This window comes from Colius striatus, chromosome 5 (assembly GCF_028858725.1).
Source record: "Colius striatus isolate bColStr4 chromosome 5, bColStr4.1.hap1, whole genome shotgun sequence".
In the NCBI taxonomy this organism is placed as follows: domain Eukaryota; kingdom Metazoa; phylum Chordata; class Aves; order Coliiformes; family Coliidae; genus Colius; species Colius striatus.
The window spans coordinates 34,700,820-34,719,747 of NC_084763.1; the positions used below are offsets into that span (position 1 = coordinate 34,700,820).

At 40.0% G+C, this 18,928-nt stretch overlaps 1 protein-coding gene across 4 annotated transcripts in view; it reads right to left on the reverse strand.

The window, feature by feature from the left end:
* The window catches only part of ANKIB1 (ankyrin repeat and IBR domain containing 1), a 410,605-nt gene that overhangs the window by 360,683 nt on the left and 30,994 nt on the right, over nucleotides 1-18,928 (reverse strand). For all 4 annotated transcript variants that reach the window (XM_061996267.1, XM_061996268.1, XM_061996266.1 and 1 more), the window contains exon 2: nucleotides 7,186-7,451. In XM_061996267.1, the coding sequence (XP_061852251.1) occupies nucleotides 7,186-7,373 (188 nt within the window). In that variant the 5' untranslated portion in view covers nucleotides 7,374-7,451. The remainder of the gene's footprint in view (nucleotides 1-7,185; nucleotides 7,452-18,928) is intronic.

Genomic DNA, 18,928 nt, shown 5'->3' on the forward strand with positions numbered 1-18,928 from the left:
GACAAAATGGGAGCTGTGAAAGGCAACCAGTACCTCACTCTGGACACATAAATGGTCTTCCAAGTGCCACAGTATTTTTTCTCACCTTAATCTCTTCCAAAAGTCAAAGAATGAGCTCTTGTGTGTAAGGGGACGTCAACACTGTCTTCATTCTCTCCTAAACTGGCTCTAAAAAGCCTTACAATCTTTTTCACTCTATTGCTGCCATTTCATACATGTTTTCCCCAAATGACTTGTTTCCAGATGGCTATTAAAGTGTTTAAAGATTGCCAGCTCAACCCATGACTTCAAGTTCAGAGAAGATTAACGGTATCCAAAAAAAGGGTAAATTAGTCTATTTCACATCTATAAATTCATTATTCAACATGTATCCATTTTTACTGTTTTTGGTAAAAAAAAGTAAGACTTTCACAGAGCAGTGCTATAGACCCCTGCAATTTGCCTCACAACTTCAGAGGTAAAAATGTTAAATTTTGCCCAGAAATGTACTGATAGAGTGAAAATATACACTTAAATAGAAGAAAAAACTATTTTACTGTGAGGGTGATGGAGCAGTGGAACAGGCTCCCCAGAGGGGTTCTGGAGTCTTCTTCATTGGAGGTCTTCAAGACCTGCCTGGACATGTTCCTGTGTGACCTGATCTAGGTGAACCTGCTTCTGCAAGGGGGGATGGACTAGATGATCTCTAAAGGTCCCTTCCAACCCTACCATTCTATGATTCTATGAATAGCACTTAACCACAAGGCAGCTAGACTTTAATCTAGTTACAGTTTCCAGATTTTGCTTCAAGCTCTTTGCAGAATTCAAATTTGAGGTGACAAAAGCATTAAAAAAAGTGCTGAGAAGACTAACAAAAAGAAAGGGCTGTAACACACCTACTACTATCTGTATTTGCAGAAAAGCAGCTAGAGACTGACAAGGCTGTGAACTTGAATAATAAACTACTGTCACATTCTCTCGCTCCATTAACAGATTAACACTAACACAAACATTTCTTCAGGTTTTAATAAAATCTTTCATGTCTGGAACTTGGAAGTCACCATATTTACAGTCTCTTTCCCTCTTTAAACAAATGCTACAGATATATATATATATATGCATACACATGTACTTACGTATAGAAAAATAAAACCGATATAAAAACTAGTATAAAATAAAATTATAAATGTAGTTCTGACTGATGGAGATTTAAGAAAATCTGAATTTGCTCAAAGACAGTGAAACTTTCAGATTTTTGTATGTAAAGCACTTACGTAAAATATATAAATTACACAGCAAATTGCACTATGGCTTCAAGCAAGACAAGTAAGGTCCTAGAAAAAGGTGAGTTGCAGCAACAAGGTAAACTAACCTGCACTGGGTTGGTCCCTTTCACAACATTCCTTCTGGTCCTTTGGTTAGGTAGCAAGTCTGTGTAAGACTACCTTTCTATTACAAAAAAGTTATACTGCCAAATCCAGTGCAGACATAAACCTAAAGCTCTTAGCTTTCTGAGCATTAAGAGAAGTACTGGGTAAGCCATGAGCTACAGCAATATATGAAGAGGCAAGCCCTGTTACCCAGTAATTTAAACCTCACATACAATGAATTGATACATACAATTATTGAATCATTCCACTTTCAACACACTAGGTAAATACTGATGCATTAAACCGTGAATAATCATGATCATTGCATTAACTCAAAGTTTTCATTAACTCATTTTTTTCTCTTGAATGTATTACAAGAAAACAGCTGCAGTGTACAGCTGTATAGAAGTCTGAGCTGGTTTAAATAATGTTGTGAAGAGTATTATTATTTACCTGATGTTGAAAGCCACATCTAGTGAAGTAATTATTGATATTTTTATTCATTATATAATGCTAGAAAAGTCTTTATTAGTACTCACAGTTTCTTCTCTGTTCCATTAAGATTCCTGAGCTTCTCTTAAAGCCCAGGAATCTCCTGCATGCAGTAGAAATCTAAGCAGGAAACGGTGACTAACTCTTTTCCAAGATAAAGAATCTGCTAACAGATTATTAACCATTTATCAAAGAAAAAACACAAACTATCACATCCTGACTTTTTGTAAGCCTTAAATTAAATTAACCCCTTGCCTAAGAACTGTTACTAGCACTACCAGAATTCCCACTAACACTTGTAATAACCTGCTATATTAAAGAGCAAGGTTATACCAGTAGTGATTTGGACTGACAGCAAAGGAAGCATCTGAAAGGCTGTCAATGACACCGTCTCCACTGCTGATAGAAGTCTGTGAGGAGCCAATTTTTCCTTCCAAAATTTGGTTTTCACAGACATTTCAAGATCTCTTACGTCAAGTACTCCACTCTGGCCTCCAATTCCACATTTTTTCCTCAACAGAGATGCCCCTCATTTATTCCCATTCATATGACTCCTACCAAGTATAGTACATCTGGCAAAATGGGTTAAATTAATTTCCTACATACTCAAACAATTTCTGCTGTTTTTCAGAGAAAAACAACAATTTGAGAATCAGTTCTTGACTATGGCACATATGAATCATGTCTTTTACTTGGAGCAACCTAAGGGTCAAATAGAAATCTTTGACTCTGCCAACCTATGCTTTTCTGAGCTTATTTCACTTATGGACTTAATGTAATGTTCAGTACAAAAATACTGCCTACAATGCAAGCACTGTCTTCATTCTCTCCTAAACTGGCTCTAAAAAGCCTTACAATCTTTTTCACTGTATTGCTGCCATTTCATACATGTTTTCCTCAAATGACTTGTTTCCAGATGGCTATGAAAGTGTTTAAAGATATGTCAGCACCTGGGTCTGAGTTCCAGTTCTGGACAGACTCTCATTAATGTAGTAGCCCATCACCTAAAGACATCTAAGAAAGGTCTGACACAAATATGCATCAATAAAAAAACTTGCTATTCTCTCTAGTAAAAAGATGCAAAAAAAGTTGAAAAGTTTCTCTGGTTTTGTATCAGCTATGATTAAGTATGACCTTCTGTAGATAAGACAGTAATGTTTGGCTCAGTACAAAACAAAAAAACAAAAGGGACAATATGGAGGATTGGCAAAGGGATACAATTGAACTCTGGAGGACAGATCCAAAGATAATGTAAAGTAAAAGTGAAGAAGACAAAACTTATGTTCACAAACTTTATGTTCAAGTGGAACATCCTGTGTTCCAGCTTCGCCTATTACCCCATGTCCTGTCAGTGGCACTCCAGATAAAAAGACTCACCCCATTCTCTCGACAACACTTGCCCCGTAAGCAGCTCTAAGTGTTGGTAAGGTCCTCTTTCAGTCTTCTCAAGGCTAAACAGCCTCAGGTCTCGCAAACTTTCCTCATAAGAGAGATGTTCCAGTCCCTCCATCATCTTGGTAGCCCTCCACTGGACTCTCTCCAGAAGTTCTCTATTACTCTTGAACTGGGGAGCCCAGAACTGGACATGGTACTTATTTCTTTACTTCCAAAATGGATTTCAAGGTATATATTTTCTCTTTGTACTTTTCTGTTTTTAATAAAAGGCCTCAGACTGTTACGGGTTGGCAAAGATGGTAGTCCATGGAAGGCAGGGCTGCTGTGGCTCGATGTCCCCAGGGCCAGCCAGCAGAAGGACTGGGCTGCATTCCCAATAGATGCACACATAGGCATACATATGCAATACATATATACATGGTGGTCCACACAGGTACATATGAACAGAAACACTTATCACTTGCATGACCACAAACCACCGCTGGCCTCGCTCTGTTCCCCTCTCTAGACAAGAAGGATGAAGGTCTGCTAGTAGGAAAAATATGCATATAAAAAAAGTTGATTTATTCAGTAACTGGCCTTGGATGCCTTTTATGCCTGGGTGACCTTCCCATTACATTGCACATACATGTACTGAAGGTCCCCAGTAACTAGCTTTAGACACTACTAGTACCTGGCCCCTTGATCCTCTCAACCCTAGTTGCCTCAAACAGACCTTCTTGCTGACCTTACTTAAGGTTTATTCAAAACATGACTCCCAGGCCACTTCTATCCTACTTACTGGCTATTGCAGCTTGACAGTCACTAACCATTACATACTGATATATGTATTGACATGCATGCACTCTGCTCTCTCTAGCTGTTGGCACTGCGACCCTTTGTGTCATCCCTACTTCAGTTGCTGGTACTTAGACCTCCATACACAAACACACACAGAGCGGAGTCTTGTCACTGGGGAAAATAATTAGAAATACAGTTTAAGAGAAGATAGTTTAAGAGAAGATTGTGGTGATTGGATATGGCCAGAGAAACATTGTGGTTTGAGAACAGAAAACAGCTGAGCACTATGTAATAACTTCTGGCAACTTCAAGCAGTGCTTGGAAAATTTTTGTTTGTGCTAATTGGCTGTGACTAGCAATTTTTGGTTTTATTAAATGCTCTGACTGATCTGTTAGGTAAACACTGTTTAGGGCTGCAGACCAAACCAAAGTTATTTATTAATGAAATGTCTATTTTCCATTTTTTATTTCAATATTTCTAATATACCAAAGATTTCTATGATAACCATGAAAAATTATCATAGAAATAATCCTAGAATTTTAACACATTCTTGCTGAATCTTCTGAAGAAAAAAGAAATTAACAGCAAATTTTTAAATTTTCACAGCTTGGTTATAAACAAAAACCCAGTTTCTGGGCTGTAAATGCTGGATGAAAGGTGCAACAGAGGGATGACTCTCAGATAACTGCTGTAAAACAAGTGTGCAGTACAAAATAATTGATAAAGTTTCATAGGCCTAAGTATCTGCCAGTAGACTTCATGCTGGATTATTCAGTTTGTCTAGGTCAGGAGTTTTGCTTCATGACCCTTTCAATTCTTATCAAGATTTTTGTTTTCTTCACTTCTGAGATCATTGTACCAGGATGTCCCCAACCCCCTCTCATTGCAAACTTGGTGCCTGTGCTTTCACCATGTCTTTGGACAGTCACCACCAGCCACACATCCGGTAACAGGGAGTTTGCTCCTTTGCCTCAGTATTTGGTAATCCTAAACATCCCATAATATCCTTCCTCTCAATGTATTCTGTAATGCAAAAAGTGTACTGACAACTGCACTGCGCGACTCTTATTTTGAGAAAATTTCACATAATAAACTGTAATACATATGTCAGTACATACCCACCTACAATAATATAAATATCAGCCTATAAAGAAAAATTCAAAGGTATAGTATACATATAGCATATACACAAGTAACATCTAGAGTTTGAGTTACAACTTACAGATTCCCAAATATCTGAAATGTTTAATGAAGAGATAAATATAAAACACTACAGTATTATGGACATCTCATAATTGCTAATTTATCTCAAAACCAGATTAAAATGTATTTATTTTTAGCTACTGCACCTCATCAATAAATTGACACGTCTACTTTAATAGTAAACTTATTGAATATCGGCCATATGCAGACTTTCTTTATCAAAAGGAAGAGGCTTAACTGGAAGTAACTTGTGCCATTTCTACTGTCAACTTTGCAAAAAGACACGTTGTAAGTCTAGTTTTTATTCACTCTTACCAATATGTTCAGATAAAAAGGATGCACTTTTGTGCAGCATGTCTTAAAGAAGAGTTCTGAACAAATCTCTTAAAAAGCCGGCAAAAAAAAGTAAACAGTAAAACAACCTCAGCAAATTACTCCTAGCAACAGCAACTATTCTAACAGTCCGGGTTTTCAGAAAGACTGTAGCAGCTTCACTATGCATACTGGCAAAAAATATACCGCAAACCTTGGACTCAGAAAAAAGAATTATTTGTTTGCAATATGTGCAAAATAAATCTCAGTTGTCCTATGAGACATAGATGCATTTTGTCAGTAGCAAAATGTCATTTCTAAATTATCTTTTTTAAAAAACAAAGTAATTACTTGAGATCTCAACATAATGGTACAATATGAATTGATTAATGGATTGCTCAGAAGTCAGTAATTACAACTCCATTTCCTTTCACATGTGCAAAGAATTTAATGTGTCATTATTCCAATGAGGCTACATTTTCTTAGAAGAAATTTTCTTGAGAGAAATAACTTGAAAATTTCAGAGAAAAAAATACACATAAAATGTAAATACACGCTGGATGCTATTTTAAATTAAGTTTAGGGTTTTTTCCCCTATGATTCTAGAATCAGAAATGGGGAGAAGTTGGGGAATGTTAAAAAACAAAAAAAAGATTCAGCGATGAAATGAAAATATTAGTTAAGAACAGAACATAGAATACATGGGAGAGAAGAGAAAAATATTTAGCAAAAATCAAGATGAGAAGTTACAAAGTATAAAAAACTGTGATATAAATCTAAAACACTGAGGAAGAATTTATGGTGGGAGGCAGACAGCTAGTAAAGCTACACCATATGAGGGAGAAAACAAACCCTGTGAATATCACAGGCTCATCAGTAGATACACACACAGAGATTAGGAGAATATTAACAAGAACATAGTTCAGTATATATTCCCATTCTGTTTCCTGACATAAGGAAGAGGACATTTATAAAATTCTCTCTTAACTTACTACCTACTGAAGAAGGGGTTTGGCAATGTCTGTTCAGTACTAGCTTCATGAAATACTAGACCAGAAACAGCTTGTACCTGCAATTAAAGATGTTACTCTTGAATTGATTTGAGAGCACTGACAAAAATACAGAAGAATGGAAGTAGGTAACATTAAGGATTGCCATACATATTGACTGTGGCAATAATAAGCTTACTCATTATGGAGACACTAATGTTCACTGTTATTATCCAAAATGTAAAATAAAAGCTGCTTGAATATCACAAGAATAAACCTACATTGTGTCATCTGGGTGTAGATACAATCAATATGGTATCCATTAGGTACAGCTTGACAAATTATTTTAAACTGGCAAAATTCATCAATGGTGGAACCTGTCACTATTTTCAGAAACATGGTCTAGGAGTATTCAGTAAGCAAACTAAAACTGTCCAAGACTAATTTTACAAGGAAGAAACAAAGATACTAAAAACAGAATTAAGCCCCATTATACCAGTCTGTGATTACAGACTACTTTGCATGTTTTCTATCACTACTTGCTCATGTTACAAATCCTGTGTCTGCAGCACACACACACATACGATATTTATAACCTGGCTGACACTCCTGCATTTCTCAGGTCAGTATTTCAAACCCCAGCAAAACTTTAAATCATACCTACCCCAGTATACGGTTCATTCCATGCCTAGCAGCATAATGAAGTGGAGTATTGTGCTGGTACGTTTCTCCGTAAGACGTATTTGGATCAAGAGTTTCTTTTAGTTGAGGGTTGCTCTCATAGATTTGGCAGGCCAAGTTTTCATCTCCGTTTATAAGAGCTTTGCGGAATTTGGTGGTTGTATTTCCCATGTTGCTATCCTAGCTATCAATGGCACTTTTTCCTTTCCCCTTCATCCACTTGTATGATTCTGTAACATGCTTCACAGCCTACAAAGAACAAACAATATTTCAGTTACTCTATAAAATTCTTTTTCCTAGATGAATTAACTCAGAGCTACAGCATCATAAGCACGCATGTGAAGAAGTACATAGGGCCTGTAAACTCTTATTCATGAATTGCTGACATCCTTCTAGGTAAATACACAGAAATTCCCAATTCTTTACAGATTATTTACCTGATAAATTGTGTCATCTCCTTGTGCAAATATCTTCATTACTCTTTGATCATACAGAAAAGAAAAAAAATGGCCAATATCCACCTGTCTTAGCATACAGGGATGAACATTAATTTCCATGAATTAGAAATTAGAAGTGATTTCAAAACACAATAGAATCAAACTAAAATTCTTAACCAAGGAGGCAAAATTCTTCAAAAGCACTCCAGAAAGCAGACATCAGTTTAACTTCTACTTAAAGAAGATAATGTAAAAATATTCTTGAAGCACTTGTGCTTGTGTAGGTGGGTGTAAACAGCACCTGTCTGTCCTAGCAAGACAAATGCACATGAACAATGGAATTACCATGGCCACATCTTAACAGTTCTACTAAGCAGACTCTTTTAAACACCCATTTTTAAAATGACACTTAAGAGATCAACAATGAATAGTTCCATACAATACCAGGTATTATAGTGGCACAAACCAACTCTACCTTACATGTACTTAAAAGCACTTTCTAGCTGCTATGCTCCCCAGCCTCTCACCTTTATCTGATGGAGGGAACCAGAACGAGTTGCATGAGCAAGCATCTCCACTTGTGAGATCAGACACGAGAAGCTTATCAGGTCATGCAGCTGGGAAGAGCACATGTTGGTTTATGTCACCAGGACAGACAGGGGACTCAGCACGAGGCTGCAGCTGGTAGCACAGTGAACCTTCTAGGAGGTCTCTTCTGTGCATGTGTCATCCCATCCAGATGGCTCCACGCCAGACCTTTCATCTCACAAAGCATACACTGGTATACAAATATGCCAGGCACAACGGGTTGGGAAACTGAGACTGTATGTTGGGCACATATATTCAGGAAGGGCAAGCACTCCTTCATGCCCAGTACCTTCTTGGGACTTGTTGGGTCCCATGAACAGAGGACCACAATCAACTACTTGTTCACTCCTCCCCCTCCCAAGGGGAAGAAGAGTAGAAAAGTACTGAGGGCCTTTGGAATCCCCTAAGGACTGGGAGGGCTCACTTGCCACTTATGCTCCCAGACAAAGCAAACAAGACTATTCAAACTGGGGAAGAAAACAAAAATTAATTTAATCCACCACCAACCAAAACCAGAAAACAAGAGAGTGGCATGATGATGAAGAGCACAACTAGGCCTTTAAGACCACCTGTCCTCCACTGCTCCCCTCTTCCTGGGCTCAAGATCCCAATTCCGATGTCTGCCTCCTTTGTACCTCCTTCCTCCCTGAACAACTCAGGGAGGCAGGAAATGAGGATTTGAGTCAGTCCTGTCCTGATGACTCCTGCCACTTGTCTCCTCTCTCGGCAGACTCCTCACAGGCTGGGCTGTCCTGCACAGGTCACTCTGACGTACGATCATCCCGAGGGTTGCAGCTCCTATCCGCCTCCTGTGTGGTCCCTGCAGGCTCTCCAGCATAGCCTGTGCCGTGGCCGCCTCCTCACACAGTCTCCTGCCTGTCCAGGCACACAAACCCAGAGCTGCTGGTGGCTCTCAGTCCTGTCATTGCCCTCCATAGGTTGCAGGGAAGTCTCTAATCTGGTGTTCCTCCATCCTTCCTTCTTCTCAGACTGTGGGGTCCACATGGTCACCTCCATCATGTACCACTCCTACACCTCCTCTTTCGCTGCAGATTTCCCGTCTTAAATAGTGATGGCAGAGGTGTAAGGTGGACCACCTCAGAGCCGGGAGATATTCTGAGAACTCCTTATGTGCGCAGCACTGCAGTTCCCTTCCTGTTACCAAGCAAAAAAGCGGCTCCACACAAACATATGATGTGGGACTATCTCAGAACTTCTATTGCTACATTGGCTTCCCAGTGCAGTTACTAGTGCCCAGACAGCCTTATAGACAGAGGAAATAGAAGAATCCAAGGGGTTTAGAGGTGCAGAATTTCCAAGGGAATCAAGATATGGATACAATTCATGTGAAAATGAATGGTGGGGTTTTTTTTTCTTAGAATGTTAGGAATTGGAAGGGCCCTTTAGAGATCATCTAGTCCAACTCCCCTGCAGAAGCAAGTCCACTTAGATCAGGTCGTATAGGAATGTGTCCAGGCAGGTTTTGAAGACCTCCAAGGAAGGAGACTCCACACCCTCCCTCTGGGCAGCCTGTTCCACTGCTCCCTCACCTGAACAGTAAAATAGTTTTTTTCTTATGTTTAAACGGAACTTTTTCTGTTCCAGCTTCATCCCATTACCCCTTGTCCTGTTACTAGCTACAATAGAAAAAAAGGGATGCCCCAGCCTCCTGACATCCACCATTTAGATACTTAGAAATATTAATAAGATCTCCCCTCAGTCCCCTCTTCTCTAGACTGAACAGCTCCAGTTTCCGCAGACTTTCCTCATAAGGAAGATGTTCCAATTCCCTGATCGTCTTGTTGGCCCTGTGCAGGACTCTCTGCAGAAGTTCTCTGTCCCTCTTGAGCTGAGGAGCCCAGAACTGGACATACAATTCCAGATGAGGCCTCACCAGGGCAGAGTAGAGGGGGAGAAGAACCTCCCTCAACCTGATGGCCAAACTCTTCTTGATGCATTCCAGGATGCCATTTGCCTTCTTGGCCATGAGGGCACATTGCTGGCTCATGTTTAGTTTATTATCAATCAGGACTCCCAGGTCTCTCTCTACAGAGTTGCTCCCCAGTAGGTAAATCCCCAGCCTGTACTGGTGCATGTGGTTGTTCCTTCACAGATGCAGGACACTTGTACTTGTTGAACCTCATGAGGTTCCTCTCTGCCCACCTCTCAAGCCAGCTGAGATCCCAAAGAATGAATGCACAGCCTTCTGGGGAATCAGCCAGTTCTCCCAGTTTGGTGTCATTAGGGAACTTGCTAAGGGTACAATCTGTCCCCTCATCCAGGTTGTTGATGAAGATATTGAACAAGACAGGCCCCAGAACCAATCCCTGTGGAACTCCACTGGCCACAACTCAATTCTGTGCCATTGATCACCACCCTCTGGGTTCTGTCATTCAGCCAGTTCTCAATCCACCTCACTGTCCACTCATCCAAGCCACACTGCCTGAGCTTTCTGATGAGGATGTTATGGGAGACAGTGTCAAAAGCCTTGCTGAAGGTAGATGACATCTGCTGCTCTCCCCTCATCTAGCCAGCTGGTTATGCACTCATAGAAGGCTATCAGGTTGGTCAAACAGGATTTCCCATCAGGAATCAGGCATCTCACCTGTCCTCCATGAATGTTCGAAAATGATGGAGAGCGACTTAGCAATCACATCAGCCAGTTCACTCAGCACTCTCAGATGCATACCATCAGGATCCATTGACTTATGAGCCTTAAACTTGGCCAACAAATCTTTTTACCTCTTCCTCTTCCACCCAGGGCAGGTCCCCTGTTGTAGGACTATCCTACTATCCTTGCTGGACTGGGCTTCCTGAGGGTTGGCCTTAGCTATAAAGACTGAAGCAAAGAAAGCATTCAGTAGTTCAGCGTTCTCTGCATCCTCTGTCATCACTCTTCCCAGGAAGTCAGGCCCTGTTTCTGCCTCTCATAGATGGCTGCTTTCTTCCTGAGTTGTCCCAGGAGATCCTTGCTCATCCATGGAGGCCTCCTGCCTTCTTTTCCTGCTTTCCTACACACTGATCATGGGCTTGGAGGAAGTGGTGCTTGAAGACTGACCAGCTCTCTTGGGCACTTCTACCATCTAGGATCTTACCACGTGAGATCTGTCCAAGCAGGTCTTGGCAGAGGCCAAAGTCAACTCACCCGAGATCCAGGGTCATGGTCCTGCTTTGTGTCCTGCCTCTTCCACACAGGATCTTGAACTCATTCATCTCATGGTCACTGCAGCCGAGGTTGCCTCCAACTTTCACATCCCCAACCAGACGCCCCCTATTTGTCAGCACCAGCTCCAGCAGCACACCCCTCCTCGTTAGTTCCTCAATCATCTGTGACCGGAAGTTGTTGTCATTAGGAACCTCCTGGACTGCATGTGCTTGGCTGTGTGGCTTTGCCAGCAAATATCAGGGAGGCTGAAGTTCCCCATGAGGACCAGGGATTGTGACTGTGAGGCAGCTCTCAACTGTAGAAGGCCTCATCCACTTCCTCTTCCTGATCAGGTGGCCTGTAGCAAACTCCTACAACAGTATCACCTACCTTACCCCGCCCCTTAATTTTCACCTATAAGCACTTTACCTGGTCCTCATCCCCACCCAGGCAGAGCTCAATCAATGCACATTAATTGCTCTCTCACTTGGGGAGCAACTCCACCTCCACGCCTTGTTGGCCTGTCCTTTCTGAACAATCCATAGCCCTCCATGGCTGTGCTCCAGTCATGGGAGCTGTCCCACCACGTCTCTGTGACCGCAATGAGGTCGTAGCCCTGCATCCGCACCCACATCTCCAGTTCCTCCTGCTTATTCCCCAGGCTGCGTGCATTGGTGTAGAGGCAGCGCAGGGGCTTACTCAAACACATAGGTTTCCCTGGATGGATGCAGAAGGATCATCCCTGGTTTGGCTCTCCCTCAGGGCGATCAGTCTTCTGTATCTCAACACGGTGTGAGGATGAGGGGCATTTATCATGGCATTCCCTGTCCTGCCCTCTTTCCCTGCTAAAGAGGATGACTTGTTCTATGTTACTTCTCCCCCTCATCCCCCAAGTCGTTTAGTTTAAAGCCCTCTTGATCAGTTGACTAGTCTATTCCCAAATATTCCAGTGCCCTTATGAGAGAGATGAATCCCATCCTGTCCTATCAAGTTATAGTCCCCAAAGAAGGATCCGTTGTCGTAAAAACCAAAACCTTCCCACCGGCACCAATCTCTTAACCAGGAGTTAACTTGACTGATTTTTGCATTGGTGACTTCCCCTTTACTTCTGGTGGATAGAATGGAAGAGAAAATAAGCTGTGCCCCCCTACCCTTCACTTGCTCCCCCAAGGTCTTAAAATTCTTTTTTTTTCTGGAGATACTGTGTCTCATTACAACATTCATACCCACATGGAAGAGGAGTAGTTAGCCATGACACTCTCTCAGCTACATCACAGACCTGGGCTCCTGGCAGGCAGCACACCTCTTGTGAAACCTTATCTGATCCACAGGTGGATGTCTCAGTGTCTCTCAGCAATGAGACACCCCACAACAAGCACTGGTTGCTTCTTTCCATGGTGCCCATTACCTGTTGCTGGTGGAGTACCTGATTGTGAAAGCCTCTGTCCATCTCCACCTCTGCCCCTCTAATACTACACAGTCTCCTAATGGTTTCTGCAGCTCTTTCATCTGACGCTGCAGGTCGTGAAATTGAGGGCACCTGTGACACATGGTTGCCTCAGCAGCGGATGTGCCTAAACACCCCCTGCACTCCACCTGCACTGAAGCAGAAAATAAATTTTTTCAGCAGAAAAGTTTGACAGAAGGGCAAATGTTGAGATTAGGCTTTCCAGGGCAAATTTTTGGATTTCTCTCTTGGAAAAAATATCTGCTGCTATTTCTTGCTGCAGGGGTTGAAAATCTACCTTGCTGGTAGACTTATTTGAGTAGGGATTTTCTTTATGCTATGAAGCAATAATAAAATGATGCAATGACATTTTTAAAAGTTTGAACCTATTCTAGAGCTTTTTGTCATTTAGTTAACTCAGGAAATTGCCTTTCTCTCTGTTTAAGAACAAAGAGTCTGCAAGCAGGCAGGACATAAGCATTTCTCTGGTTAGGGTATATATAACTTCTTGAAACAAGAGTTTGAGGGGTTTTGTCCCCAAGAGCTTGATTTTATATTGGAAAAAGTTTATAGTAATAATTAGATACTGCTAAAGCTAGTGTTTATTGTTTAACCCTTTAGAAATAAATTTTGACTTTAAAAAGGGATTTGACAGACTTCAAATTCTACTTTTATGCACAGAGCTTCAGCCTAGACAAAGACCATCTCATCGGTAACTGTGAAGGATAAGGTGAAAAGTCTACCTCAAGCTATGGGAGAGCACTTGTACTGACTCAGCTTTAGTGCCTTCTACAAAGGTCCTTTTGGAAACCTTCATAAATCTTAGTAATGGAAAACTAACAGATAACAGCATACAGTAAACAGGATGGAAGAGAAAATAACCTTAGTCCCCTTACCTTTCACTTGCTCCCCCAAGGTTTTAAAATCCTTAGTGATTCTGAAGATATCAGGGAATCGGGGGAAGAGCTGCAATGAGATATTTTTGTTTCCCTTGCTTTCAGCTAGTATTGTGAAGTTTTATGTCACTTTGCATTCCAGTTTTATTGTAGCTTTGCTCAGATTCCATCCTGCACAAGACCCTATCAGCAGAAGTCTTGCACAGTCTTATCTCTGCAGTTCCTCAGAGTGGTAGGGAAATGACCACTTTCTTTCTAACTTCACCAGTGTTGTCATGGCTGTGTGAGAAGGTGAGCAGTAGCCTTGGTGGCCTCCATTTTCATCCTCTTTTTCTGCACCACCTTGGTGAGGCAATACTCTCCATTTTGGAGTTGTTATGTCCTACTTTTTCAAGTTATTGTGTGAGATAACAATGACACTGCCAAATCAGCTGACTTGACATACAAAATCTGTTGTCCTTGTTCTCGTTTGTGACCGGTTACCTAACAAGCAACTGAGGCAGCAAAGTGTCTCATAATAATAATGAAATAAGTACTCATCTTGAAAAAAAAGCACACCTTTCATATATTTAGTTATATACACAAATTAAAGCCCAGATTCTTCAATCACTCTAAAGATTCTGCAGTATTTTCTGTCTTTCTGTCATCTCTACATACTGAGCAGATACAATGTTTATATTCAAGAAAGCCACTGCACATTCACATTACCATGTGGCAGCTCTACTGCTGTAGACTAATATATTTACAAATGTATAAACAGCTGCATTATTCTAAATATTGGATAGTTTCATGTTTGATGAAAGACTGTACAAAACCAAGAAAAATTATACTCTACAAACCAACCAGCAGCAAATATCACATTCAACAGCTGGGATCTCAAAAATAACTTGAAAGAATGATCTTCAGTAAAGTTTGTTAGCGAAGTTAGTTTATGGTATCATATTATCTGTCAATCCTTTTGCACCACAACCAGTTCTTAAGACTGTAAACTACATTAGAAAAGAACAAGTGTCAAGCTTCTAGAATCTTCATGAAAATCGATAACGAAGATCTACCTCATGCTCATAACATGAAGAAAAGCACAAAACATTCTTCCATCATTTGAAATTAGAAGGCAGCAACACTAACTGACATACACTTATTTCTGGAAATTAGCACACTGATAGCTTACATCAGCTGCAGATTATTCTGCCTCTTGCCCCAAATGGGAAGATTAAACAAATCTAGGAAGGGGATCAAAGAGGGTGTTCTGAGTATAAGGAGATAAGATGGTGCTCTCAGGCACTATGAGAGGAAACCGGGAGGGTAGTACTGTTGAGATGTTGAAGACGAGAATCTGAATGGATTTAGCCAGGGATCTGGAAATGCATTGAAGAACCAAGGGTCTGTGTAGAGTGGGCTCTACATAACTAAAAAGCTCAAGCTATTGTAGTGCAGAAAAAGAAAAAAATGCAGATTTCATTACTTCTATTGCACATTGAACAAACTTCAGAAAGATGATAGAATGGGGATAGTCCATAAAAGTCCTTCAGGTGAAGGCAAACAGCCTACATTTGATGTGGTTAACAAGAATCCAGTCTCTGGAAGAATTGCAATGAGAGAAGGGACAGGGTTAAAATTAACCCAAACAGACCATTGCCAACCTAAAATATATGATATGATAAACTCTATTAAAGCCTTTCATCTTCATACAGTATCCACAAACTCGTTCATCTTTAATACTACAACATGCATTAGATTTTATGCTTTGGAAATTCAGTGGGCCACTCACTGTAAACTTCTTTTCTGAATTAGCCATTAAACATGCCAGCAGATACAGAAAAAACAAGGCAGAAGCTGCCTCTGTACACTGGCTATAACAGTTGGCTCCCAGCATGCTTGAAGTCCAGAAGAAAGGAAGATGACAGTCGCTGCCTCTCTTAAGCTGCTGTGGCTCATGAGCACTCTTCTGTAAAATATACAAGATCTGTCCGTTTGCAATCTTCAGTTCATCTTTAAGCTAACAGACCAACTACATCTGCCACCAAGGAAGCCTCTACTTCAACTGAAGGAGAAAAAGGACAAAACACAAGCTGATGTAACCAAATGCTGGATCTGAAAATGGATGAAAGGTGCACAGTCTGACATCTTATGGTTTTTTTCCATTAAGAGCTTCCAACCTGTTACATGTTCTCTGAAGACTGTAACCTAACATGGCCAATGCTGCAACCAGGCAGAGATTTAGAGAAAGAAAGGTTGGTTTGCTCTTTCAAACTACTGTTTCATAATTTTGAAGGTGAAGGGAATGTAATTTATTTTCTACAGTTCACAGAAATCTGCAGAGCTCCGGTGAGCTGAATACAGGGGCTGTCAAAGCAGTTTCAGTTGCTCCCAGGCTTGCATAGCTAGTGTACAGTGTCAATGTCACCAGCTTTGCTTTGCTGTTTGTATAAATCCAGCATTCAAAATCCTTAGGCTATTTTTTAAAGTGCCACATGAAAAAAAGATCACAGTGGAATAAAAATGACAATATGAAAATGTTAACTTTCAAGTATGTTATCTTAATAATATGTGAATTTTCAAGTTCAGTGATAACAGAGGGCTATAGCCTTTTTCATAACCTTGTAACACTTCTCATAACCTCAAACATCATTACACTGAAGAATACAGGAAAATCTAAATACAATGTTTGCTAATTATACCTCATATTATTTCATAATTCCAAACATCAGCAATCTTATTCAAAATTAGAAATTGTATTTACTACATTACTATTGCCAAATAAAAGTTCCACCTTAAAATTCCAAATGATTTAATTTGCTGCAGCTTAGTTACTGATACAAGAGAGATTCTTCTAAATGATCTTCTCAGTTAAACAGCTGGTCTCTAAATGCCGAGTTTCTAAAATATTTACTGTAGAGTCTGTTCTGGATTATAAATCATAATTTACTGCAGAAGGGAAGCACGAATAACTTCATGGTCTAGGAGAAAGCCTAGTAATCTGGTATACTTAGGAGTGTCATATCATGATGTTAAGTCATTTTAATCCCCGTTACTGGGACAGACTAACAGAAATGAAGCATGTCAAAAGTTATGTTCAAGAACTCTTAGGATATCAAGCTCTCTCCCAAATACAGCAGAAAAAGCCCTGGTTACTGCTTCTCTTCTTCCCTTGCCCACTTTATCCTCCACAAAGTAAAGAGCATTGCAGTGCCCAAAATCCCCTCACTTTACCATGAGAACAAAAGTAAAAATTAAATATTCAAATATGTACACCTACTTTATATATGGCTGGCAGAGATGTGTATAATTAAGTTGGAGCAGAAAAAGTTAGGCTAAAGCTAATTTTTACATGTTTGCAGTAAAGACTTCAGATTTGCCAAATTTTAATTAATGGGCAAAAATTGCTCTTGATGGATACCTGCATCTGAAGGAACATTTCTGTAAAGCTTTAAGCAACAAATGTATTAGCAAAGCTGGAGAATCAAGTTATGGAAAAGTAGAGGTGGAGGAGCTTGTTTGGCTTTGATGTTTGTTTTGTTTTTTGGGTGGGTTTTTTTTGGCTTTTTAAACACTGAAATATTATAAGAAATATTCTGTGCCCAGAGTTATGACATTATTAACAGGAAATGATGAAAACACCTTTGCCACTTTAAACCTCGGTAAATGGGGCTCAACATTATCAAATTCAATGTTACAGTCTTTTTATGCTGGGTATGTACCCACAAGTAGAAGGCTTAAAGTTATCACTCATCTCAGAAATTTAAGACTTTTGCTTACTGACTCAGACAAAAGACTTTCATCCAGGTGGAGTATTTTTTTTCAGACACACTTTCACAACTCAAATTTATGGAGAAAAAAGGATTTTATGTGTACCTTTAATTTTCTTTGCATTGACACACTTACAGGGATGCAACAGGGGCAGCGGCAGCAGAAACTGGAAGCAGTTATTACTTTAAGGAAAAAATTCTGCACAGATGCAGCTGAAGTAACGGCTGATATTGTCAACAATACCTGGATTCATCATATAAATGTAATGTGGTAAATCAAGTGTGGGGCAGATACATACCCACATGGCAAGAAAGACAAGATACTGGACATACAACTCAAAGATCTACTGTGGTGGTTAGATGAAGACAACATCCCTGCAGATAGGGAAAAAAACCCCATCCAGTAGCACAAGCCAAAAGAAGCATCTGTTTTGGTGCATCCTTTTTTTTTAATTCTTAGAGAGCAACAATATAGTAAGTTATTTTATAATTATGCACAGGGGGTTGGACTAGATGATCTCTAAAGGTCCCTTCCAACCGTATCGTTCTATGATTCTATGATCCAATAGTCTTACCCAAAATTGCAGGTAATTTCATATTTACTCCAGGCACGAAAATTATTTTTAAAATAGCAACAAAACCCTCAAAGTTCTCTGAAGTCCAGATAACACTTTGGAGTTGTTCCCAATACATCCGCCCAAGGCCTTAATAAGCTGATTTAATTTGCTGTAGCTTAGTTACTGATATAAGAGAGATTCTTCTAAATGATCTTCTCAGACTCCAGTTGTAAAATACTACAGAACTCTTGGGTTTAGCTCTTCATTCCTCAGGTTATGTAGACTAACGAAATGTAAAATGACATAAAACATCAGTACTGAGGGTAATACTGACACTGCTACTCTTAAGACCTCCTCTATCTAGATCAGAAGGTGAAGCAGCATGAAAATAAATGTTTTACGTTTTATTAGATTAAGTCAAGCTACAGACAAGACATACTTGATAGTTCTGGTATTTTAATCTCAGTACAGTTTGTTTTAGCATTAAAAGCTCACTATAGACTGTTCCATTGACTACAGTAACTCAATACGTTTTTGGTACAGTGAATAAAATACTATTAGTTCAATAAATGTCTAAAAGTGAGTTCTCAACCACTGGTTAATGCTGCAGCACCACTTTTTCATCAAGCAAAAGTGAAAAAATATCACAGTCCCTATATAAAAAAAGTATCAGCATCTGATGACTGGTCATAAGCTAAAGAAAATGAACCAGAGACAAATAATGCTTTTAAACAGTGCTAAGGCCCTCACGTTGCCAGCACAAGAACCCTGTTCAGGTAGCGTAATGCTTCTCTGATGGGTTTCTCCTTACACTCACATACACGTGACACCTCACGTATCAGCTAGGATGCGATCTTCTTTGCAAAAAAGACTCAAACACATTTTGTTTTCTTGTTAAGATAAGCAA